Raw genomic sequence first — 25481 nt, 5'->3', positions numbered from 1 at the left:
CTTTATTTTGATTTTTAACTGCATCGCCACACGTGCTGATCGGAGCTCCACGCTGGGCAAACAGGAAATATTCAAAAGTTCGCGGGGCTTTTCCTGTCTACCTGGCCACTGCATCCGAGTTCAGATTGCTGTCCAGAGTGGTCAGTGGTGCACTGTGGGATACCGCCCGGAGGCCAATACCGTCGATCTGTGGCCACACTAACCCCAATCCGATATGGTAATACTGATATTAGTGCTACTCCTCTCGTTAGGGAGGAGTACAGAAACCGGTTTAAAGAGCCCTTTATACCGATATAAAGGGCCTCTCAGTGTGGACGGGTGTGGCGTTAAATCGGTTTTATGCTCCTAAAACCGGTTTAAACACCTAGTGTAGACCAGGCCTCAGAAACTTGACACCACTACACTATAGACCTCACTCTCCCTTTCTTGTGTTAGAAATCTCCATGCCCACGATCCATCCCCAATTCCATTGCCCAGAGCCTCCAGAAATACTTTCCTTCAGCCTCGGCTCCTCAAACTGCCCTTGCATTTCCACAGTGGCCTGACCCTTTGTTCCTATGTTGGAAGAATGTACCACCTTGGTACTTACAGATAGATGGCTAAAATAGGAAAAGCCTCATGCTCCTGTCAGAGTTGTGTTAGGTCATCACAAAAAGGCTAAGCCCGGTTGGTAAAGGTTAAAGCCCTTGTGCAGGAGTGCACTGATTCTGTGTTATACATTTGTTTTGAATGTGACCTGTTAGTCCTATTATCCTTATTGAGTATCTCTGAAATTTTAGCCTTTGATAATACATTTAGGCTTGTTTTCACTTATAACTAACCTCAGTGCTATGTAACACCAATATTTAAAAAGGGTTCTAGAGGTGATCCTGGCAATTACAGACCAGTAAGTCTAACGTCAATACCAGGCAAATTAGCTGAAACAATAGTAAAAAATAAAATTGTTAGACACATAGAACATCATAAATTGTTGGGCAAAAGTTAACATGGTTTCTGTAAAGGGAAATCATGTCTTACTAATCTATTAGAGTTATCTGAAGGGGTCAACAAACATGTGGACAAGGGGGATCCAGTGGACATAGTGTACTTAGATTTCCAGAAAGCCATTGACAAGGTCCCTCACCAAAGGCTCTTACGTAAATTAAGTTGTCATGGGATAAGAGGGAAGATCCTTTCATGGATTGAGAACTGGTTAAAAGACAAGGAATAAGGGGTAGGAATAAATGGTAAATTTTCAGAATGGAGAGGGGTAACTAGTGGTGTTCCCCAAGGGTCAGTCCTAGGACCAATCCTATTCAACTTATTCATAAATGATCTGGAGAAAGGGGTAAACAGTGAGATGGCAAAATTTGCAAACCATACTAAACTGCTCAAGATAGTTAAGACCAAAGCAGATTGAAGAACTTCAAAAAGATCTCACAAAACTAAGTGATTAGGCAACCAAATGGCAAATGAAATTTAATGTGGATAAATGTAAAGTAATGCACATCGGAAAAAATAACCCCAACCATACATACAATATGATGGGGGCTAATTTAGCTACAACGAGTCAGGAAAGGGATCTTGGAGTCATCGTGGATAGTTCTCTGAAGAGGTCCATGCAGTGAGCAGCAGCAGTCAAAAAAGCAAACAGGATGTTAGGAATCATTAAAAAAGGGATAGAGAATAAGATAGAGAATATCTTATTGCCCTTATATAAATCCATAGTAGCCCACATCTTGAATACTGTGTACAGATATGGTCTACAGATATGGTCTCCTCATCTCAAAAAAGATATACTGGTATTAGAAAAGGTTCAGAGAAGGGCAACTAAAATGATTAGGGGTTTGGAACGGGTCCCATATGAGGAGAGATTAAAGAGGCTAGGACTTTTCAGCTTGGAAAAGAGGAGACTAAGTGGGGATATGATAGAGGCATATAAAATCATGAGTGGTGTGGAGAAAGTGAATAAGGAAAAGTTATTTACTTGTCCCCATAATATCAGAACTAGGGGCCACCAAATGAAATTAATGAGCAGCAGGTTTAAAATAAATAAAAGGAAGTTCTTCACACAGTGCAGTCAACCTGTGGAACTCCTTGCCTGAGGAGGTTGTGAAGGCTAGGACTATAACAGTGTTTAAAAGAACTAGATAAATTAATGGAGGTTAAGTCCATGAATGGCTATTAGGCAGGATGGGTAAGGAATGGTGTCCCTAGCCTCTGTTTGTTAGAGGATGGAGATGGATGGCAGGAGAGAGATCACTTGACCATTGCCTGTTAGGTTCACTCCCTCTGGGGCACCTGGCATTGGCCACTGTTGGCAGACAGGATACTGGGCTGGATGGACCTTTGGTCTGACCCAGTATGGCCGTTCTTATGTTCTTATGATGTTATCAAGGACTTGATCCTGAGTTGCCCCAGTCATGCTGTGTGTACACTGTTCTCTTGGGCACAGCAAACCTGGTGCTTTCTGTGAGTTCCGGGCAGGATACCACACAGGGATGATTTCAGAGGTACTGACTGTGGGCGTTCCAGGACTGGAGCAGCCAAGGAAAAAAAATGGTGGGTGCTGAGCACCCATCAGCAGCCGCCCCCCCCATCAGCCTCTGCTCCCCCCAGCTCCTCCACTTGATGCAATCAGCTGTTCCGTGGCATGCAGGAGGCGCTGGGGGGAGAGAAGGGAGGAGTGAGGGCGTGGTGCTCTGGGAGGGGATGTAATGGGGCAGGAAGAGGGAAGGCAGGGGCAGGGCCTTGGTGGAAGGAGTGGAGTGGGGGCAAGGATGGGGTACAGCCAGGGGTCAATCATCCCCCAGTGCATTAGAAAGTTGATGCCTATGGGCTGGGGTATACCTAGCATTACCTGGGCTGGCAAAGCACCTGGGCTGGCAAGTGGTGTCAGGGAGCCGACATCCCATTAAGCACAACCAAGAAGGGTTAACAACCTGATGCTCAGTACTAGGCACCCCAAGAAACAAGACCGAATTCCTCCCCATATGGCTTAGAGTCAGCCAGCATGCCTCAGCCCTAGGGACAGGACTTTCTTTCTTCCTTACACCCTAGTCATTTATAAATATTTTAAACAGAAACCAAATGGGGTCACAGACCCAAACCAGCAACTCATGTGAACTTATTTTCCCAAACGAGCAGTTGAATGTGGCCATTACCTGCTAGGCCTCAGTTACCCTTGAAACCGATCCTGCAGCTGAGTCAAACATGGGATGAAAGGAAACGCCTGTCACTTCTCACTGGAGCCTGGAAGAGGGCGTAGCTGGGGAGAACAGCACAGAGTCTCCTCAGCCTCCAGTATCACTTTACAGACAGCTTGTAGGAGGTTTCTTTGGCTTAATTTTTCATCTGTCTCCCTCCTGTATCTTTAAAGAACATCAGCAACAAAAAGAGCCCTCATAATGGTATTGGGTCAATTGGAAATATTAGAATTGCTACTAATCATTCAGACGAGACAGATGTGATCAATAAATATTTCTATCCTGTTTCGGGTGGGGGACACCCACATCACGTAGTTATATTACATGATGATGATTAAACACTTTCCATTCCTCTGGTAATTCAAGACAATGTTAAACAGCAGTCATTACAGTTAGGCATTTTTAGATCAGTAGGTCTAGATAACTTGCATCCCAGAGTTTTTAAAAATGTTGGCCAAGCAGTTTGTTCGACCGTTAATATTGATTTTTCTATAATTCTTGACACACTGAGGTGGATGTTCCAGGACACCAGAATAAAGCTACTCTTCCATCAATATTTAGAAAGGGGATGTGGAAAAAATACCATGTTAACGAGACCTGGAAAAAGCAATGGAAAATAATTTCCTGTACTTGTTTTTTTTAAGACTCTGTACTAAGGCCTTACAAGATAAAACTGCTTCTACAGACTGTACTAAGTCACATGTTTGTTTATCATGTGTTTATGCCAACTTTTGTACTCTATTATGGCACTGCCTTGCATGTAGATGGATGTCCTCAATACTTATCTTGCAATTTCATGTTTATTCAGATGCTGGGATTTTCTTGAAATTCTAAAATTGAATGGTAATGTCATTGGCTTTTTTCCTTAGCTCCATGAAAGGCTCTTGGCTGTCTCTAAATGTTCTTGAGAGTAGTGTAGATGGAGAAGGTATGGTCTCCTATCCTTTCAGGAATTATGTCTGCGTATTCTGCTTTGAAAGTAAAACCACCAACAAGAGCCCCTCTCTCTTGCTCTCTCTTTCTTCCATGCCCTTACAACAGCGGTGTAGTCAGGTCTGACCAAATACAGTGTCAGACATTCGAGTTGCTTCAGTTTCTCACTGAAAATAGTTCCAGCCAGACCTTTTCTGCTGGTTGGTAGGGAGAGTGTCTGGGTCTCCTCAGGTGCCTGTAAAAGCCACCCCTATTCCTTTCAAGTTTCTCTACCCTTTTACCTTGTATCAGGGACACCATGCCCCTGCTCTCACTCATTTCCCAGATCTCTCTGAGCAGGGGAGATCTGCTGGGCCCACTCCAAACTGTAGGCTTCTTTGGAGAACCTCTTCAAAGATTTTCATTGCCTCTAGTTTTACCCTCTCTAATGGTGCAGGCTCCCTCTTAGAGGAAGTTCCACCCAATGCTACCATCAGATGCCTGCTCACTAGCCCAAACCAATAAGCTGAGCGGCAGATAACTAGTCACACCGTAGGCAGGTTGAACCAAACTCCTATGCTGTGCTGCATTTCCCTGTCAGCAGTTCACTCCTGTTCTTGTTAGGATGTTTTCCCTTCAGCTAGTAAGTGCTTTTGCATGTTTTCTTTTTAAGACAGATATTACCATACATTTCTTACATTATCTCTGCCTTTCTGAGGAGTGATTTGGAGTGTCCTCTTACTGGGTATGGAGGATGTTAAGCAACAGAGTGCTCTCAGCCTCTGAGAAGATATGCTTTTGATTTTTAATTACAGATAGTTCATCTCCAGTTTATTTTTATACTGATTATATTCCATTTCTGGTTAAATATTATATTGGTGGCATTTGTGAAATTGTCCTTGTTTTTCCTATATAAACTTGACTTTGTTCCAAACAAGACCAATCTAGATAGTGAAATATATAATCGGACTGTTCCATACTTAAGACGGAAGCAGATTTTTCTCTTTTTTCTTTTTTCCTATTTTTTCCCCATGTACACCTTGAATCAGTTACTTTTAAATGATATATGAATGAATACTTTTACATGGATACATTGAGTGAATACTTTTACATGATGTCTTTGCTCAAAATGGCAGAATGTAAGTGGTGTTAACAATCATATGAACAGACAAAATAATTTCTTATTTGCCAAGCAAGAGTGTTGCTCCGACATGGTTACAAGAGACATCTCTCTGGTCAAAGGCACAGGGAACTGAAATGCAGTTGGATCAGAGAAATTGGTACTTCCTTTTCCCACTGACAGAACAATACCAGTACCAAATTTTAGTGCACAAATTATTATCTGTAAATTGTAAAAGGAACCACAAGATAAGGAGGAGAAGTACATAATTCCAGAGGGGTGAACTCACAGCACCCACATAATACTGAACGTGTTGCCCCCAAATAAGGGAGCATCTCCTTTTGCAGAAAGAAATATTTGTTTTCTGCACCTATTTTGTGTTTTCATGTATGGTTGGAAAGTTTAATGCCACTAGACAGAATCTGCTACAGAATATCCTTTGACAAGGAGAATGAGGAAATTCCAATGCTTAGGATGCTAGCTTGGGACTTTGGACACCTAGGTTCAATAACCCACCCCTCCACAGACTTCCTGTGTGGCCTCGGTCAAGGCCCTCTGTGCCTCAGTTCCCCATCAGTAAAATGAGGATAACAGCACTTCCTTACCTCCCAGGGAGGATAAATACACTGAAAACTGTGAGCTGAACAGTTACAACTATCAGGGGCCAAGGCACCCCCTCTTTTGGCCCAGGTATAGACCCACTGCCCCCATCTTGGGTTATGCTTGTTTCTTAATAATTACTTCACAGACTGCTTTCACCATTCAACCAATTCTGTGGTTGGGTATTTATTTATTTTATCAACCCCATTCCACTGCACCACGGTCTTCAGGCCTTTGATCATCTTTTCCTGGGTGCACATCTCAGTCCCTCAATCTCACCTCTCAATCTGCCCAAATTAATGTCCTCCCCTTCTGGGATAATTATGGTAATTTAAAGTTCAGATAACTGCTCTGCCTGGGCCCACCTTCTTTTCTGAAGGGATTTTAGGTAATCATCAATGTTCTTTACCTGGCCATTTCTTGGGGCTCACAACTAGTTTGAGTTCCTGTCTCTGCCCAGGCCGCCTTTTCCCAGAAAGGTTTTGCACAGCAATGCTGCATGGAAGCCCTTCTCCAACCGCCCTTCCCATCCTACTCTGAGCGGCGTTGCTGTCACATCTCTCTCTTCTCTCTACAAGTCCCTCCTTAGTTTCAAAGCCAAGTGCTGCCCAGCCTCTCACCAGGCCCCCAGCTGGGTGCCTCTGCTTGTTTATTAAGAAGGCTGGACCCCCTTTTTTTGAAGGGGCCAGCCACCCTGTGACAGGGCCATATAAGTACCGAAGATATATAGATGCTAGTGGAGTGTCATATTATGGATTAGGGGCTACTTGATGTCTAGAGAGAAAACAATACTACTAGCAATGGGTTCCCTTTGTCTCAGCCAAGCACTCTTCATATTCTAGGCTGGATTATTCCTTGATGCCTTTAGAGAGGCACCTATGAAAACTAGTGTTTCGCCATTAAATCCCGCCCTGATAGATGTTGGTATCCAGCTGCAATATCTACAGAACGCCACAGATTAATTCTCTCAGTGCATTAATGATTTGCTTATTCAGCAATTGTTGTAACAACAAACCATTCTGGATTCTTAGGAAGATAGACTTTCTACTGAATAACAATACTGGTGAAATGAAACATCAGACCAATTTTTATGGGGTGCTGCTAAAGCCCTATTGCATGGGAAGTTATTTTAAATTGCCTCTTAAGAGAAAAAATGCTTAGATTGTAGAACTGGAAAGGAGACTGATATCTTCACAGTTAAACCATATGAGCTCCAGTGTTAGTGTTCTTTCATTTTGGATCATATTGAGTGTCTCGATTAGATTAGTCAATATCAATAATGTTTTACTATCACTTCAAACTCTGAAAGAGCAATTTTTTTATTCTCTGGCAGTAAAATGGATGCTGTTGGCTAAATAGCCCTGTACACATGTACAAAGAAAAATCACTGAAATTAAAGCAGAGGACAAAGTTTACAAGGATTTGGAGAGAATAAAAAACTGCATATTACAATTTCTCTACATTGTATTCATCTGACATAATCAGTACTAAAATGGTATCTCTGCTTTTCTATCCAATGTGAGTCTAATCTACCTAGAACTCCCGCTATTTGCTCTAAATGAAATCTTCTCTGCATTCCTCTCCACTCATCTAACAAGGGCTATCTCTTTCTCTTTTCTCTTAATCTGGCCACAGCTTCTCTACCTTGAGAAAGAGAGAGGACAGGCTGGGAGAGGTGTTCCACTTGTGTCTGAACTCTTTGAGACGTCATTTAAAAAAAAAATCCTGTCAACATAGCAATAATAAAACCCCATTACATTTTTCATTCCGCCCGAGGTAGCAGGAACCAAGTAAACTGAAGATTAAAGAGTGTAAAAGGGGAGATCATTACTTTTAAATGTAAATTTCCATGAGATGCGCATCACAGCTAGAGATGGGTGAAACTTTTCAACTGAAACTTTATTTTTGGCAAAAAAAAAAAAAGATTCTGTGACACCAAAACTTTTGGTGAATTTGCGTCAATTTTGCTGAATTGTTTTCATTGGAGAAAAAAAGTAAAAAAATGGTTTCCGAAAACTGAAATATTCTGATGTCTCCAATTGAAAACACTTTTTGTTTCAAAATTTACTTCAAAGGTCATTAAAAAAATTATATGTTGAAGTGCTCAGCCAAAACATTTCGTTAGAACCAAAAACGAAACATAACTTAGATTTGCTGAAAAATTTTCAGTTCAAGCCAAATAATTGTTTTTTCAATTTTTTGGAATTGCCAGCAAACCGAGAAATCCATTATTCACACAGCTCTAGCTGCAGCTATTCCTTGGGGGGGGGAATGGTGAGAAGGAACGGCATGTGACCTTGTTTTGTTCACCTGCATATTTTCCGTCTCCAAGTGTCAGGTCAAACGGATTCTCTGAAAGAGACACATACGTTTTACATACCATAAATGGAGGGGAGGGGGAAATGAAGCCACCACCTTTTTCCCCTCCCACCTTTTTTAGCTCTTTTTCTGTCAAAGTCATATTATAAATAGCCCCTCTCTCCAAGCTACTGCACAATGCTTTGAAAAAATTCTTTGGGGCTGGTTTGAATGTTGAGTTAGTGACGTTGGTTTCTCTACTTTTTTCATTTGCAGCAGTAAAAGTTTACCTTCTCTCTAATTTTTAAAAACTGAGTCTTCAATCTCTTCAACCCCTTCCACAAATGAATGATTCAGACTGCCTTCCTCGTTCTCTTCTTTTTTTCCTTGAAATATTGCTCTGGGTACCAGTGTCTCTCTTTGACTGTCCTTTGATTTTGAAAATGGGGTTCTCTTGCGCTGAGAACTTCCTGGGGTTTGCCGCTGTAAGAGCAAGTAATACAGTTATGTGGCACTAAAGGTAAAGGTTTAAATTATCAGAGAGGGAAAAGCAATGGGGGAAAACACTAGCAAAAGGATCAACTGAATAAAACTCCTAGAAGCCAGTACCAGAAATTAGAACTAACACATTAAAAAGGCAATGGGTATAAACAAATCAGATTAATGAATAAATCAGTAGGCTGGTGGTGCTTAAAAGAGTGAAAGTTTTGTAACTGCATGACTGGATGCCACTAATGAGATTATTCTCCTTCACATCCATGTGACCAAAAGGACAGAACAGACAGTTTTGGGGGAAAGCACGTGTGTGATGCTGCATTTTGAAGAATCTAAACTCTGCACTGATTCAACCCATCCCTTTCCTCTACTCCTGGTTCCTTTGCCAAGCTCAGTCCATTTTTAAAGTTAAATATTGGAGAGGATCTTACTTCAAGTGTCAGAAAATTCTCTCAGAAATCACTACTTCTCAAACAACTGATTTCCTGGCTACTGATTCATGGATTCCAAGGCCAGAAGGAACCACTATGATTAGCTAATCTCGCCTCCTGTATAACTCAGGCCATAGAATTCCCCCAAAGTAATTCTTAGATCATATCTTTTAGAAAAAACATTTCACCCTGATTTGAAAATTGCCAGTGATGGAGTTTCCATCACATCCCTTAGTAAATTGTTCCATTGGTTATTTATCTTCTCTGTTAAAAATACACGTTATTTCCAGCCAGAATTTGTCTAGCTTCAACTTTCAGCAACTTTCAGGAACTTGTTACAACTTTCTCTGCTACACTGAAAAGTCCATTATCAAATATTTGTTCCCCATGTAGGGACTTGGACTGTGATCAAGTCATCCTTTACCTTTCTCTTTGTTAAGCTAAATAGATTGAATTCCTTGAATTTATCACTATAGCCCATGTTTTCCAATCCTTTAATCATTCTTGTGGCTCTTCTCTGAATCCTCACTAATTTTTCAACATCCTTCTTCAACTGTGGGCACCCAGAACTGGACATACTATTCCAGCAGGGTTCGCACCAGTGCTAAATACAGAAGTAATATAACCTTCCTCCTCCTACTCAACATAGGAGCAACATGGGCCAATGAACTAGGAGTTGTGAGACCGGGCTTCTATCACCTGCACTGCCACTGACTCACTCTGAGACCATGAGCAAGTCAATTCAATGTACTCTACCTCAATTTTCCATACTTTCAAAGAGGGATAATAATGTGTCCCCCCTGGCAGCGTACAGGGAGCAGAAATGGCCCCCTGAGAAGACTCGCAGCAGATTTTCATGAGAGGACAGGCCAGGGTGAGAGGAAAGGTAACCAGAGCTCATTGTACTACATCTAGTCACTGACTTCCAGGATAGACTCCATGTTTCCCGAAATGTAGGAAATGAAAGCCTAAGCTGATTGGTGCCTCAAGCCTGGGAGGCGGGAGAAGTGAAGCAGTGATGGTGTGCTCAGGGTGGAGGCGGAGCAGGGGTGAGCTGGGGCCGGGGGGGGTGCCTCAGGGTGGAGGGTGAGGAGCTGCCGCGGGGGGGTGCCTCAGGATGGAGCGGCCGTGGGGAGGGGCGCCTCAGGGCGGGGGCTCGGGGACGGGCTCAAGGTGGAAGTTTCACCTAGAGCACGAAACATCCTTGCACCTGCCCTGGGCACGCTGCTGCCTGCCGGGGTCCTGCCCTGTCTGGCCTGGCCCGTTCTTCTCCACCCTCTGCCCCTCCCCCGCCACCTCCCACGGGGGCAGGGGGAAGGGGCAGGGAGCAGAAGCTTGGTCCTGCTGGCTTCCCTGCCTCTTCCCGCAGTGTGCTGGGTTCCTGCCCCTCCTTCTCCTCTCCGTCCCTCCCTCCCTGCTGGCCGATCAGATGATGGCCCTTGCGAGGAAGGAGGTGGAGTGGAGTCAGCGTGCTCACTGCTCCCGGTGGAAGCAGAGAAGAAGCCGGGGCAGGGTTTTGAAGAAGTGGGAAGGGAATCAGGGCATATTCCCTCAAGCCCGTAAGCACCCCGTGACCCCAGCCCACACCCCCAGCCCTCTGCCCTGACCCCCCCTCACATACTCCCATTCCTCTGCCCTGAGCCCTGCAGCTCCACACACACCCCAGGCCCCTGCCCTGAGCCCTGTACTCTCCCCACACATACCCAGCCCTCTGCTTGACTCCTTCACCCCCCCCCACGACCCCAGCCCTGACTCTAGCACCCCCACACATACCCAGGCTCCCCACACCCCATGCCCTGACACCCGCATCCCCCTCACATGCCCCCAGCCCTCTGCCCTGACTCTTGCACCCCCCACATGCCCAGCCCCCCACACCCCATGCACCCCCCACATCCTGACTCTTGCACCCCCACATCCCCACCCCTCGCACCAAATGGAAGCTGCCCAGGTAAGCGCACCACACCCAAACTTCCTGCCCCAAGCCTGAGCCCCCTCCCTCATTCTAGCGCCTGGCCAGACCCTACACCCCAACCCCCAGCCTGCTCCTTCACCCCCAGCCCTGTGCTCAGTTCACTCTCACCCTCAGCTCAGTACAGAGAGAGGAAGAGAATGGGCCAGAACCAGGGAGAAGGTAGGTACCCAGTCTATGTGGGCAGGGCCGAGCAGCGGGCTGAGTGGGTCTGGCAGCCGGGATCCCAGCTGGCAGGAGCCAGAGGATGGAATCCCTGAGCGGCAGCGGGCTGAGCCACTCAGCCCACTGCTGGTGTGGGGTCCCGGCCGCTGGTCTCGCTCAGCCCACTGCTGGGCTGGGGTCCCAACCGCAAGCTCCGTTCAGCCCGCTGCCGGCCTAGGTTCCACCCCAGGCAGGCAGCAGGCTGAGGAGGCCGGCGGCATAAGATCAACATTTTAATTTATTTTTAAATTAAGCTTCTTAAACATTTTGAAAACCTTGTTTACTTTACATACAACACTAGTTTAGTTATATAATATATAGACTTATAGAGAGAGACCTTCTAAAAAACATTAAGATGTATTACCGGCACACGAAACCTTAAATTAAAGTGAATAAATGAAGACTCGGCACACCACTTCCAAAAGTGCTCCCCTGCTCTAAAGTGAAGAACACGTGGAACATGTTTTTAAACACTCTGAGGCTATCTTTATATTTCATAAAGGAGCAGTACTTTATTTTTGTTTTGTTTTTCTTTTCACTTTCAAAGTCTTTAGTGTCTATCTGGACAGATAAGGAAGACAATTAGCCTGCAAAAGAAAGTCAATGTAATGTTTAAGTGTCTCTTTTAAGGAGAACATCCAATGTCTGTATTGTCGCTGTGTCGGCAGTGCTTAATTTGTAATGGAAGAGATGCTGGGACTGAAGTAATTTTTTTACTTTCATAACTGATGTGGCAACCCCAGAGGTACCGGGGCTGTGAAATGCCAAGCCTAGAGGTGCCGGTGGTGCTCAGCCCTGGCAAGCCCTGGCACAAATTAAGCACTGCGTGGCAGACATCAACTCCCTAGCATTGGACATTGCTAGGTTGTTTGCCTCATATAAGACATGAATGTGAATTGCCTGTATATGATTTTCTGTTACCTCATTTTGATAGGAAACACTCTGGTGGCATTTAGGTGTTGGCGGGTGCTGGTGTCTATCTCCTCCATCTTGATTCAAATTCTTTGCCTCCGCAGGAGTGCAGGGCATGCTGCTACTCGTTGGTCTGTGATGTAAATATTGAATATTTATACAGTGCTCAACAGTGTGCTAGACATTTTACAGAAATATGGTCCCTGCACTAAAAGAATTTAAAGTCTATTTAGATAAGAGGAGACAAGTGACAATGACTATAATGGGCTAAGACCGTGGGAGGGGAGACAGATCGCAAAAGAAAGGTCCTGAGCTGACTAACGTTTATGTTGTTCTGCTACACAGGAGAGTTCTCCTTTCATTTCAAGTGCCATGATGAACTGGAATGGGCTTGCATAAGTCCCCTTGTAACAGATCTGGCCTTTGGGCCCTGTGAGGAGGACTCTCCGTTTAAATTTTTAATAAGTAAGTTTCTTTTCCTGTGAAGCTAGATATGACACAGAAATCAATGTGAGCCAATGATGAGGCTGAAATGGAACAAGCAGCTGGACTCCTCTTCTGCAGTGAGAGACTGGGGAGCAGTATGTTTTTGGGAGTGGTGAAAACAAAAACTGCACTCTGTCTGAAAGCTGGCTCTGCTTGCGAAAAATGTTCAGCCACCTCTGAGGCTGGTACTGAGCTGAACGTTGCTCACTCAGGAAGTAGCAATGGTGCAAGGTGCCTCCATTGTTGTGTGGTGAAACTGGGTGGTCAGAGAGGAAGCATCAATAGCAATTCTGAAGCCATTGCAGCCCACCATTCTCCCTGCTCATGCACACCTGCTCATACTCAGCCTGGAACTGGAAGAACTTTGAAACTTATCTCCTCCTCTATTCTCCCCATCCCCACCAGCAAGGGAAAGAGCATGGAACTGATACAGTGGGACAGAGGTGGAGAGTATTTTACCCAGGGAATATTGAATGCATCACTGACTGAGACAGAACATTTTGGAAGCAGACCCTTGTTAACATTATGGCAGCACATCACTAGCTAGAGGTGTTTTTGAAGCTGAAGGACGAGATTTATATTCCCAGGTTGCCATGTGTAAGATTTATACAGTAGTCAGCCTGCTGCACATGGAGTCAAGATAGCATTCCATGGAGTTATTCTGTACAATCCTTGTTCTGAGTTTTCATCCAGAAATATAATAATTCTCCCATCTATGCAAAAATCCTAGAAAATAGATGAGGCTTGCAGCATATCCTAAAGATCAACAGAAAACCTTACAGGAATCTAGGGAAAGGGATATTGTATATGCAGGTCTCAAAAGTTGTCAACACTTTGGATACAGACTACAGATTTCCTGCTGGCCCCAAAAACTGACATAGCCCTGTCTACGTGGGGGAGTTAGATCAGTATAACTATGTCGCTCACGGGTGTGGGTATAGGTCTGTAGTGTAGACCTGGCCTAAGTCTCATTTAAAAGGCACCTAAAAGCCTAAACCCATTGACTGTTGATGGGTTATTGGCTCCTAAGTGCCTAAAGCACTTTTGAAAATGAGACAAGCTCATAAATCAGTTAGGCCTTGCAATACTTGGGACAGACACCAAGGTTTGTTTCCAAGATCTGAAGAAGTGGTAGCATGGTGTTAAACTATGGAGCAGGAAAGAGGAGTGAAATAGAATTCTGTAAGATAATTTACTAGAAAATTATAATTCTACTTACTTATTCCCTTTGCTTTTCTTGTATGTCAAGATGATGATGGTGACTCCTATGGCAATCAAATAAATTATGCAAAGCACTGGCCAGATATATATTCTGCTCTCCGCATCAGATGCTGAAATGCAAATTAGCAAAAACCGAATGTCACACAGAATCCAAATGGATGTCAAAGCTTTTCTTATGTTTCCAGATACTGGGAACCAGGAATCACTGAGTTCTAAACTCAGTTCTAAACTAAGTGTAGAAACTGGACATGTTGGTTAACCTCCCCGGGTATCAGTTTTTTTAACTATAAAATGGGGATATTCGTCAGAGCAGGTCAACTATTCATGATGAATAAATAATCTGATCATTTCTTCTGTTTCTGAATTGTTCACAAACCTTTTCTGATCTCTGTTCATGTCTTCCTTATTCACAGAACAGTGTATCAAAGTTTATTTGAACAGATGGGGTATATGTGAACCGTTCACTTCAATTATCAGCTCTTCTGAAATGTGATTGGTCATCTGGGTTACACAGTTCTGTTTCTGCTCTCTGATTGGATGGAAGATTTTTGTGACTAGGAGAATAAGGATTGATGAATAGCCAATAATGAATAGTGAGTAACCTTGTGTCATACAAACACTGAGCTTTGTTCATTCTCAAAATAGGTATGAATAATGTTTTTGCATTATTCTTCTAATTCTAGTCATACATATTTCACAGATGTGTTTTGAGGATTAGTTAGTAGCTGTGAAATGCTTTGAAAGTGCTAAGTAGTGATTCATTATAAAAATTACTATTAGTCAAGAGAGTCCCATGAACACTCATTTATACTGCTATTGCCTCTTAGATCTACTTGAAAAATGGAAAAAAAAAACAGGTTGTAAGTTTCAGAATTTCAAAGGCATCCCCATTTCACAGAGCTTAGAATGGACCCTTTTACATTAAAGATTCAACAATGTGGGTTTTCAATAAATACTTTTAATTTTATTTTCAAAATCATTATTAATGTTTTGTTTAGCAAAGTTTTCAGTAAATGAAAAAATAATCATGAAAATGAATATTCAAAAAATCAGTTATGTTGAAACTGACCAAAAATGAAAATTTTGATGTTTACAATACTTTTTTGTAAAAAATGGCCGCTTTGGTGATCTTTTGTATAAGAAATAACGTAATTTGTTATAAGAAATCCTCAGTACAGGACATCCTTTAATCTAAAGCTCCAGAAACAGCTCTAGGATTGAAATACCAGGAAAAGCTTGGTCTTCTGAATATCTAAGTGTATGTCTACACTGCAAGGGAAGGCCTGATTTTAGCCTGGGTAACAATAGCAGTGAAGATGTGGTAGCACATGTGGCCGCTCAGGCTGGCCACCAGTGGGATTAGTTACCCCCTGCCACCATCCAAGCGGCCACAGCCACACTGCTATTTTTAGCACACTATCTCCATCTGAGCTAGCATGTCTGTCCACCCATGCTGGGAAGCACCCTGCCAGCTGCTGTGTAGACATACCAACAGGGTTTATGTTCATAGCACACTAGGTACGAGTTGTAACTTGAGTGTTATCCTTAAATCGACTCCCGTCCACACACAAGCCTTTAGCTCAAGCTAAGTGGTGTTTTATGTTTGCGCTAGCTGGCCATCAGGGGAGCAGGTTGAAATAGGAGTGATGCTGAAGTTGCAACATCTCATCAGCAGCTAATCCAATCACTCTGCTTATCAAAGCACTATGTGCAGCTGTAGTGTAGTAACTCAAGTGTACTAACTTGAACGCACTGTTTCAGTGACAAGAAGTCCTCAGATACAAGCCATTGAAGAAAAGCAACTGGAAGAGACCCAACTTCTTTGGACAACTATTCTATTCTTTTTTTGGGGGGGGGATGGTTTTTCTCTGCTCTCCACGCCCCAGACTATCCTATACCAACACCCAGATCTAGCCTACCTTTATATTCCTCTAGTGGGTCAATTATCTTCTCTTTCTTTCCCATAGGGTGGTTTATTACACAAGTCAAAGCCTGGAGGTTCTTCGATCGCAGGAGCCTCACAGAGATGTTACATGTGCTTGTCATGGTTACTGTGCCGTTTGCATTCTTAACTCCATGTATCTCAGGCTGGCCAATCAGGACACCCTCAGGCTTCCATGTGATTTCTGGGGCAGGTTTTGCTGTAGCTGAGCAGACTGCAGTCAGGAGCTCTGGGCTGCTGGCATTTGAATGGAGTTCAGTTCTTACTGCAGAAATCGCTAGGAGAAAAAGTAGAGTGCAACAGAAATTACAATATGCCTTACACCATGACCAAAAAGCTAAGACATGTGCAAAGTTTTTAATGGAGAAAACCAGACTATTCCTGATATGTTCAATATGTTCCTTTATAGTCTTAGATTGTAATGGTTTATTATTATATTTTAACTGTTTGGTAGGGTTTTTATGCAGAAGGTGTAAGGTTGGAAATTAAAAAAAAAAACTGGGCCAGATGGTACCTTCTTCACAATTCCACAGGAAACTCCCTGCACATTCATGTGTCCTGTTCTTGTGATGGAAAAAAATGTGCTGATAAATCCAAGGAGATCCCTTCATTGAATGGAGGATCCACATATGGGGAAGGGGAAAGTGAGGAGTAGACTTGGAGGCACATCCTTTTGCATCAGTCCAGGAGAAAATCCACTCAGAAATTGCTGTATTAACTTCTGAGTAGAAATTCTCCATGCTATGGGACCCCCCTTTGGAAGTTGGATACAAGAACCATGGCCAGAAGTGAAAGTCTTGTCAACTCAGCTCCATTAAGCAGATCAATGGTATGCCTGGTACGTTCATAGGGCCTCTACACCGATGGCCCATGGACCCAGCAGAACCCCCAGTATCTACATGGATTTTAGGGCATCAGCAATACTTGAGGAAAAACTAACTTCCTCTACGGGAGTATGTGGCAACAACACTTCCTCAGCTGAAAACTGCTGAGGAAACATCACAAGAGAAACCTTGTAAAGCTTTCCTTCACTCGAGACCTCCTGTGGATTTGATCACAAGGCTGGGAGAGAGGGGAAGGGACTTGTTCTGTTATATAATCATGAACAGGCTAAACTTTGGCTCTACAATGACTAAAACCAACATCATCTTTGAGAACCTTGTGTTACACAAGGAGGAGGGGGATGTTAGGGGACAAACTGACTCAAACTTGGACCAGCTTCTTCTACTCATCTAATAGCTGATTTAATAGTGTTTTTAGAAGCTGTAAAACTTTCCTGGTTTGCAGCAACCCTTTGAAATTCAGCAGGGGGAAAGCCCTCAGGCTGGAGAAGTGCCTTTTCTTTGTCCCATGAAATTCCATTCAGGTTTAGCGGAGTTCTCAATGGTTAAAGATCACCACTCCCTTTCTCTCGCTTGCCAAATTAATAATCAATGACTTGAACATTGAACACCAGGCTCATATCACCGCCAAAGTAGCACACCAAAGTAGGAATGGCTGTGAAAACAGCTGTAGCAAAAAGGATGTGGGAACATCTGAACTGGACAGAGCCCCTCAAACATGCCCAGAATCTCATCTTTCCCAGACTTGCTGCCCCAGAGGAGTCTTTGTATCGAGGGGAGAGGGAAGAGAGAAATCTGGGCAAGGCTAGTTTCCACCCCTCGGACCTAGTACATAGTACCAATGGGCTGTTCCCTATCTGAAACACAAGCTGTCTCCTGCTGCCAGCTAATAAAGTTAGTGCTGTGGTGGTAGCAGTCTGGTGCAACAGCAAAGGCTCAGGGATCCAATCTTATTGGTGATACATGATCGGGGCTTGTTACAGGTAAATCTATGATAATTTGTAAGAATGTCTTGTAATCGCCATATACCTCATCTATATATAATTGTGATCTTGCATACAAAGCAGGTCATGTGAGGTATCAGGGGAAAGGTTATGATTTTCTATCCATATATGTATATCGTTAATGCATATGAAGTTATGAGAATTGTATTGTATGGTTGTCACTAACACAAGCTGTAAATTGGGGAATCAGCCAGACATTAGTTCCCCAGAAGCAACAGCAAGAAAAGTAACCAACGCTCGAGCGGGGTGTGAAACAACCCATCAACAGCCATTGTCCAGCAAGGGAGCTACAATTCCTGGGAACTCAGCAATGCCCACCAGACATGCCTGGACTTGTGTTCTACAAGCACATGAGACTGAAGGTATAAAACAGAACACAGGGGGCCCAGGCTTGGCCTTTCTCCTGCCTTCACCTATGCTGCAAGCAACAAGGACACTGTGAAGACTTAGTTAAGACTCCAACACAGAAGACTGGCCCAGGTTTCAGGGATGAAATCTGTGTACTATGAACTGCAATATCCTGTGGGGTGAGAAAAACTGCTTAAACTAGATTAGTGGTTCTCAAACTTCTTTTTTTCCACGGACCACTTGAAAATTGCTGAGGGTCTCACTTAATGATCTTTCCAAATGTTGTTTGCATCATTAGCTAACCATTGTGAAGTCCTTTTGATAAAAGTGCTTTATAAGAAAAAAACCTTAATAATTAACATTTTTTTGTTCTACAAATAAAAGCACACAACTCTCATTTTAATATCAGTAGTCTTACCTTTCAAATGTGATGGATGTGTCCTCTCTCCCTTGCTGCAGCACCCCCGAGCTGGGTCTGGGAAGGAGGGGAGAAGGTCTCTTCCCCGCCACAGCAGCCACAGATCTGAGTCTGGGAAGGGGGGTCCTTCTCTCCCCGGCAGCCCCAGCCCTGGAGCTGAGGAAAGTCGCCTCTTTCTCTGGCCGCCGCAGCCCTGCACGTCCCAAATACCCCCTCACCCTCTCTTCTCACCCTACTGCTACCTCCCTACTCCTTAGTCCCCCAAGGCCATCACCTCACCTTACATGTGCATCTTCTCCAGGGTCCAGGCCACCTAATTAGTGGAGCCACACCTGTGCAGCTCCACTAATTAGGTGGGTGGCCTAATTCAGTCTCTTGTGTGCGTCCACCCAGGTGCACACCTTAGAGGGAACTATCTGCGGGCGACCTGAATGGAGCTCACGGACCACTGGTGGTCAATGACAACAGTTTGAGTACCTCTGAGCTAGATGTTGCCCAGTCTAATAGGGTTGAGAATTTACACCAGTGCTTCTCAAAGTCGGGCCACCGCTTGTTCAGGGAAAGCCCCTGGCAGGCTAGGCCAGTTTGTTTACCTGCCATGTCTGCAGGTTTGGCCGATCACGGCTCCCACTGGCCGCGGTTCACTGCTCCAGGCCAATGGGGGCTGCAGGAAGGGGCGCGGGCCGAGGGATGTACTGGTGGCCCGACTTTGAGAAGTACTGGTTTAGACTGCATGCTTATATTTTATTTTATTTTGGTAACTAACTCTGACTTTTTGCCTATCACTTATATTCACGTAAAATCTATCTTTTGTAGTCGATAAATGTGTTTTACTGTTTATCTTTTCCAGTGAGTTTGTATAAAGTGTTTGGTAATCTGCTCAGGTTTGCAAAAGCTGGTGTATATCCACGATCCATTGATGAAGTGTTGAACCAATTAATACAGTTGCACTGCCCATCTTGAGCAGTGCAAGATTGTGTATTCCTGAGGTACAGTGCTGGGAGCTGGGGGGATTTGACTGGTGCCTTTCTGTGTGTCATGAGTGGCTCTGGGAGCATTTGTGTAATCTAGCTGGCTTTGCGGCTCCTCATGTGGTTGTGCTGAGTGATAACAACACCTTGGAGGGGCTTGAGACTTGTCATTAGCAAGGGATTGTGGGAGACAACCCAGGCTGGAGAGAGTTAAAAGTTAAGAAAATTACAGGGACATTCTGGGTCCAATCCACTAGAGGGCACTGCACCATTAGAGAAAAAAGGTTTAAAACTCACAGTGTACAATGAGGCAAATTTCTCTGCTGAAGGAGCCATGTGGAAATGCGTTGAAGATGCACTTATAACAGGTTTCATCCTCCAATGTCACGCCACGAAAAGTGATGGATGATTCTTTCAGACTTGTATAATTGAAACAAACTCTCTTATTGAAAGGCCCTATGGATTTAGTTCCATATGCCTTGCTGTAGGTAGCTATGTTTTTGAATGAAGAGCCTTCCAACTTCTGCCAGGTGACTTGTAAAACATCGAAAGAGGGTATAAAGTTACATTTCAGGGTCACATCTTCACCTAAGGCTGCTGCAGGAACTCTCTCACATCTGACTGCTCCATTGGCACCTGGAAACAGAGCCACATCAAGGATCACATTAAATGAGAGACTGCAACGTCCATGGAGGAAATCTCTGTGACAGCTCTGGGACACCACATTGTGCATGTGTGTATTTTACATAGTCCCCGGACCACGATGTGTATGCGGTATGGAGCTCAGATGCTACCAGCTGCCTAGGTCTTCTGTGCAAGAGATACACTACAAGTGTTACACACTGTCCTTGTCTGTGTGGTCATGGGAAAGTATTAACACAGCATGAGGTTTTTCAGACTAGGTTAACAGCTAGTTATAGGCAGGCTAGAACAGGAAATGCTATATATGATCCTTGTTTTGCACAAGTAATACATGGAGAAATAGGTCTTGTGAGCAGCCTGCTGAAATGTCCAGCCTCTTTCCTGCCTGGGGAATCAGTGACAAAACAGCAAGTTGCAATGACTCCACACAGCCGCAAGATGGCAGCTGGTATCACAGAACTAAGAGGAAGTTCACAGAGGAGCCCTTATTTAGCCGGCTATAAGCCCAGAGGATACAAAATGAAAATCCTTCCCTGAAATCCTCCCCTGGAGGTGAAGTGATAAAATAAAACACAAATTTAGGCAGTGATCTTTGCCCAGCAAGAGCAGCCTCATGCATTTGTTGAGATCTGTTTTAGCGTCATAGTAGTAGTCCCAGATTTAAGGGGTCTAAAACCTTTTCCTACTGTGGGACAGATCTATGGAGATCGACTCACAGACACCTCCCCTTCCATTCCTTAGCATGTAGGGTGACCAGATGTCCCGATTTTACAGGGACAGTCCCGATACTTGGGGCTTTGTCTTATATAGGCACCTATTTCCCCTCACCCTCCCTCCATCCCAATTTTTCACGCTTGCTGTCCGGTCACCCTATTAGCATGTGAATTAGCCTCCATCAAATTTGTCATTACACCATTGACCTGCATCTACCACAGTAATTCCTGGTGAAGGAACAGCAGGGGAGGATTAGGGAGAGTTTTTGACTGTCTAAGGAGAAGCTTATCAGCCAGTCTCTTTGCTCTTCACCCCCTCTCCCCATTGGTCTGATCCCATCTTCCCTTCTACTTGTCTGCCACCTAGTCCTCTCTTTATCCTGTCCAGTCCCTTTCTCCCCGGGGACATTGCTCTCCCACTAGCAGCTCCTGCCTCTTTCCCTCCCAGCGGAGAAACTTATGGTGACTCATTTGTTTTCTCCAGGTTTTAGAGGTGTGGAGCCCCTCCCCCCACTTTTTATTATTGTTTAAATAAAGATGATAATAATAATAGGAGATATACCAATCTCCTAGAACTGGAAGGGACCTCCAAAGGTCATCGAGTCCAGCCCCCTGCCTTCACTAGCAGGACCAATTTTTGCCCCAGATCCCTAAGTGGCCTCCTCAAGGATTGAACTCACAACCCTGGGTTTAACAGGTCAATGCTCAAACCACTGAGGCTTCTAGAAGCAGCTGGAAACAAGATGGACAACACAGAACCATGTGCTAGACCAAGGCTCTACTGTGGTGTAGCCAGGTGCTACCAGCAGGGGGAGCGAACACATAAAAAAAGGTGCAGAAACAGCGAAGGAAAAAAAAAAGAGAGAAAAGTCTTGCCGCCGAAGACCCGGAGCAGCTGGAGTGAGTGTAAAAATTAAAAAGGCGCCACTTTGGGGAATGTGCTCAGTGGGGAGCAGCCGCTCCACCTGCTCCCCCCTAGATACACTACTGTCTGCAGAGCAGAGCATGAGAGCTGCTGGGTTAGTGTGTTCAAACAGCAGTGTGACACTTCTGCCGCCTAAAGAGACCTAAACCTTCTTGGTGTGTGGCTGCTCTGGGGGCTGAGGGAGAATAATTGTTCCCTGGAGCTGTCTCCTTCTCTCAGGTTTCCTCAATTCTACACAACTACCGGAAAAAGGTGAGAGGGAGCAGTTAGGGAAGAATAGAGAGAGGAACTGAATGGCAGGAGAAATACTAAAAGCTGGATCACCCAGGGCATTGGTAAAAACAACGAGGAGTCCTTGTGGCACCTTAGAGACTAACAAATTTATATGGGCAGAAGCTTTTGTGGGCTAGAACTCACTTCATCAGATGCATGGGATCAATGAGACTGATCCAACCTGCATGTTAGCAATACTTCCTCCACTCACATCATCAGAACAGGCTTGTGACATGTATCTGAACTGTCCACCTTGCTTCCCTGCTCTCTCTTGGTTAATTAATATGATCTAAAACAAAACCCCAAAGGGGTCACAGACCCAAGGAGCAACTTGAGTGAGCTGAGTTTCCCAAAAGAGCACTTAGACCTGACTACATTTAATTTGCCACCAAAACTGAGGTAGAGCATAGGAGAAAAGGGCATCTCCTATCACTTATTACTGGAGCCTGGAAAGATGAAGACAGGATAGTGCAGAGAAGCGAGCTCCCAGCTCACAAGCATCTTAGGGCCGGGGAGAGGGAGGGAAGTGTCTCTCTGGATTTATTCTTACATTTCCCTCTTTTACTGCAGGGACCGTCTGTCAGGTGATCTTAGATTCTTCCTCTGGCACCTCCCCCACTCCCTCATTAACCAGGCAGAAGAGTGGACTTTGATTTTTGCTGTGAATGCGAAGGGACACTGCTCTCTCTGTGAATATCACTGCTCCTAGTCCTCATTCAGGTCAAGTGTTTAGTAGCTGTTGTAATCCTAAAAATGAGGGACTGGTATAGGATCTTGAGTCACTGAAGGAATACTTGGTTAATAAAATGATTTTTAAGACCAAATTTCTAACTCCACTTTAGATTAATAACATGGAACACAGTTTAAAAGAAATCAAATGCACTTTCTCCTGTTTGCTTTTTGACTTTCATTTACCTTGGACATGAGAATAGACTGGTCTGTTCCATTTCTGTTCTAATCAGTTTAACTTTCTGGCTTTCAAGCACAAACCAAAGGCTACAATGTTTGGATTACTATGTAGAGTTGCAAACACAGCACGGGACTATCCATTTTGGTAACACCTAAATTCCATTGGGAACATAGGCATTGCCATACCAGAACAGATCAATGGTGATGGCCCACCTAGGCCAGTATCCCATCACTGACTGCTATGAGTAGCAGGGGCTGGAACCCCCTGGTGGGAATTTATAGAATAACCCATCTATACTGGCATTTCTTTGTAACTGTTGGAGGTTAGCTAATGCCCTAAAGGGGGAAAACTTATATCCATTTCACGTTTAAATATATCCTAAGCAAATAATTGTGGATGTTCTCATTATCAGGCTAACTGTCCAATTCTGGTTGGATCCTGGCAAGCTCATGGCCTCATTATGCTGTAGCAATGAGTTCTACAACCTTATTGTGCATTCTGGGGAAAAGTGTATCCTTTTGTCAGCTTTCAATCTGGTGCTTTTCCTTTTTATTCAATGTCCCCATTTTGTATAATGAGAAAAAAAGGAGGAGTACTTGATTTCTGTAGCTTTCATTATTCTCCAAACCATTATCATGGCCACTCTTAATTGTCTGCCCCAATCTTTTTATTCTCTCTAAATATTGAAGTTTTCTCCAGCTTTTCCTGTAATTATTTTTACTGGTTGTTTCTGAACTGCCTCCTTTTTCTGTAAAATATATATATCACATAAATAATGTCTTGAGTTTTGTTAAAAAGTTGGGGCCAAGATGAACTGATAGTGTCTTTAATCACCTTCACCGCTGATTTCTCAGGGCTGTCTCAGGCAGGACTCATATGAGTAAAGATGTGGGGATCTGGCAGACCCTAGCTTGGGAGGGAATTTGATATTGACTGTTGCATTGTTAGGGGAGAGGACATGCTTTTTCCCTCCCATAACTCTCTGATTCTATCCTATTAGTTAAAGTGATCAGGACATTTTTCTCTAATTGCTGGGAAATATAAAATTAATTTGTTTATATTTATTATAAGTGAGAATATATAGAATTAATAGATACAGTAAAAAGGAAAATTTTCCTCTTACCACCCCTGCCAAGACATTCTATTACTACCGCTTTCTAGTATTATTAGTAACAATTTAGAACTGTCTGACAGGACAGTCCATCTGTCCATTCTCTCCCTTCCACTCCTCCTTCTTTATGTTGCATGTTCTCAGCCCTATTTACGACTGAATTGTCCAGCAATTGCTGCCATGCAACTGGTATACAAAACAGGAGGATAAAGGGAAACTCCACTCACCTGTGAATGGAGCTCTAAGCAGGCAGAGTATCCAGAGCAGAATGAGCCAGAGTTCAGGCCACCAAACCCTCTGCAAACGCATCTTGGAAAAGGTTTATTTTATTCTCGTGGAATTTTTTTCCTTTTCCCTCTTGATCTGCAAGAAGAGCTTCTCTTCAAAGAGCCAACTTGAATGTGGCGCCTTTTTCTTGCATATGACTCATCTCGTCTGATTGGCCACAGCTCAAAACGGCTCACATTCCACTGTGAGATTACCTGTCTGCGTCCAATGGCATGCACTTTCTCTCTTCCCACTCCTCATCTCCTATTTGCAGCTGCTGTAACTGTAGCTGACACCAGAATGCCTGTTTGGCACTAGCAAGCCAGTGGAATGGGAATGTCAATCATTAACCAACTGCCCCAGCCCTGGGCTTTCACTAGAGCAAATAGACTGTCTACAGAATAGGGTCCTCACTTCCCTTCCCCTCTCTCCACTTTCCTAAATCACCTACAGAAACCCCTTCTGCAGACACTCCCTAAACCAATCAGTCCTTCCCTACACATCCTCAGCGTGATTTCCTCCTCAGATTGCACAGGCTGATGCAATTGATTACTTACCTAGTACTCAAAGTAGTACTGCACTGGGGGAGTTTGTGGATCCCCCTCTTAATGCAAATATCATATGCATACAACTCTTCACATCCCCATGTGATCCCCTTCACTACTGCCCAACACCCCTCTGAGCACTACAGTCATATTTGCATCACAGAAATGCCTGAGGAGGTAGGCTGGGTTGGAAATCCAGCTCTTCACAACTCATGTGGTTTCTGGAGTCACTTTCTCTGGCTTCCCCATTACCTCAGCCCTCAGAACCCTCCCCATAGCACAGACTTCCCCTTTTTAGCTGCTTTCCCTTACACACCTCAGAAACTTTCCCAAATAGTTTCTACTTCCCTCTTCCAATGCTAAAAACGTGCGCACCCTAAGCTCCCCATTTTGGTCCCTGCTCTGAAATCTCCCCTCTGCTTTCTAAGCTTTCCCTTCCCACTGTCCAGAGCCTCCAAAACAGACACCCCCTGCTCCTGCTCCTCCCCATTCGCTGCCTCCCACAGGTCAGAACCCTTCCCTCCCCCACCCTCATCTGCCCAGAAATGTGAACGGTTTTATGACCACACAACTGAGTGCCTCTACTTATATAATTCTCCTTCAGATGCATGCAACACAAAGGCAGGAATCATCATGTGGCTGCTGAATTTTGAAGAATCTAAACTCTACATTGATTCAAGTCAGCCCCTTTCTCTGCCTGTCCTGCTGCCTTCCCATCCCAGCCCCCATCCCTTCCA

At 44.1% G+C, this 25481-nt stretch overlaps 1 protein-coding gene across 1 annotated transcript; it reads right to left on the bottom strand.

Moving 5' to 3' along the window:
• Nucleotides 1–7118: 7118 nt before the first annotated feature.
• LOC123366571 (OX-2 membrane glycoprotein-like) lies at nt 7119–24641 on the bottom strand. The gene is made up of 6 exons (XM_045010168.1): nt 24160–24641; nt 19656–19994; nt 15753–16052; nt 13832–13943; nt 12136–12259; nt 7119–8598 (listed from the first exon to the last, which is right to left on the bottom strand). The coding sequence occupies exons 1-6, from the start codon at nt 24239–24241 to the stop codon at nt 8413–8415; spliced, it is 1143 nt and encodes a 380-aa protein (XP_044866103.1). The 5' UTR covers nt 24242–24641; the 3' UTR covers nt 7119–8412.
• Between the last annotated feature and the right edge of the window lie 840 nt (nt 24642–25481).

The sequence above is a fragment of the Mauremys mutica genome, chromosome 1, assembly GCF_020497125.1.
Source record: "Mauremys mutica isolate MM-2020 ecotype Southern chromosome 1, ASM2049712v1, whole genome shotgun sequence".
Classification (NCBI taxonomy): Eukaryota; Metazoa; Chordata; order Testudines; family Geoemydidae; genus Mauremys; species Mauremys mutica.
This window is presented reverse-complemented; position numbering and strand designations above follow the sequence as displayed.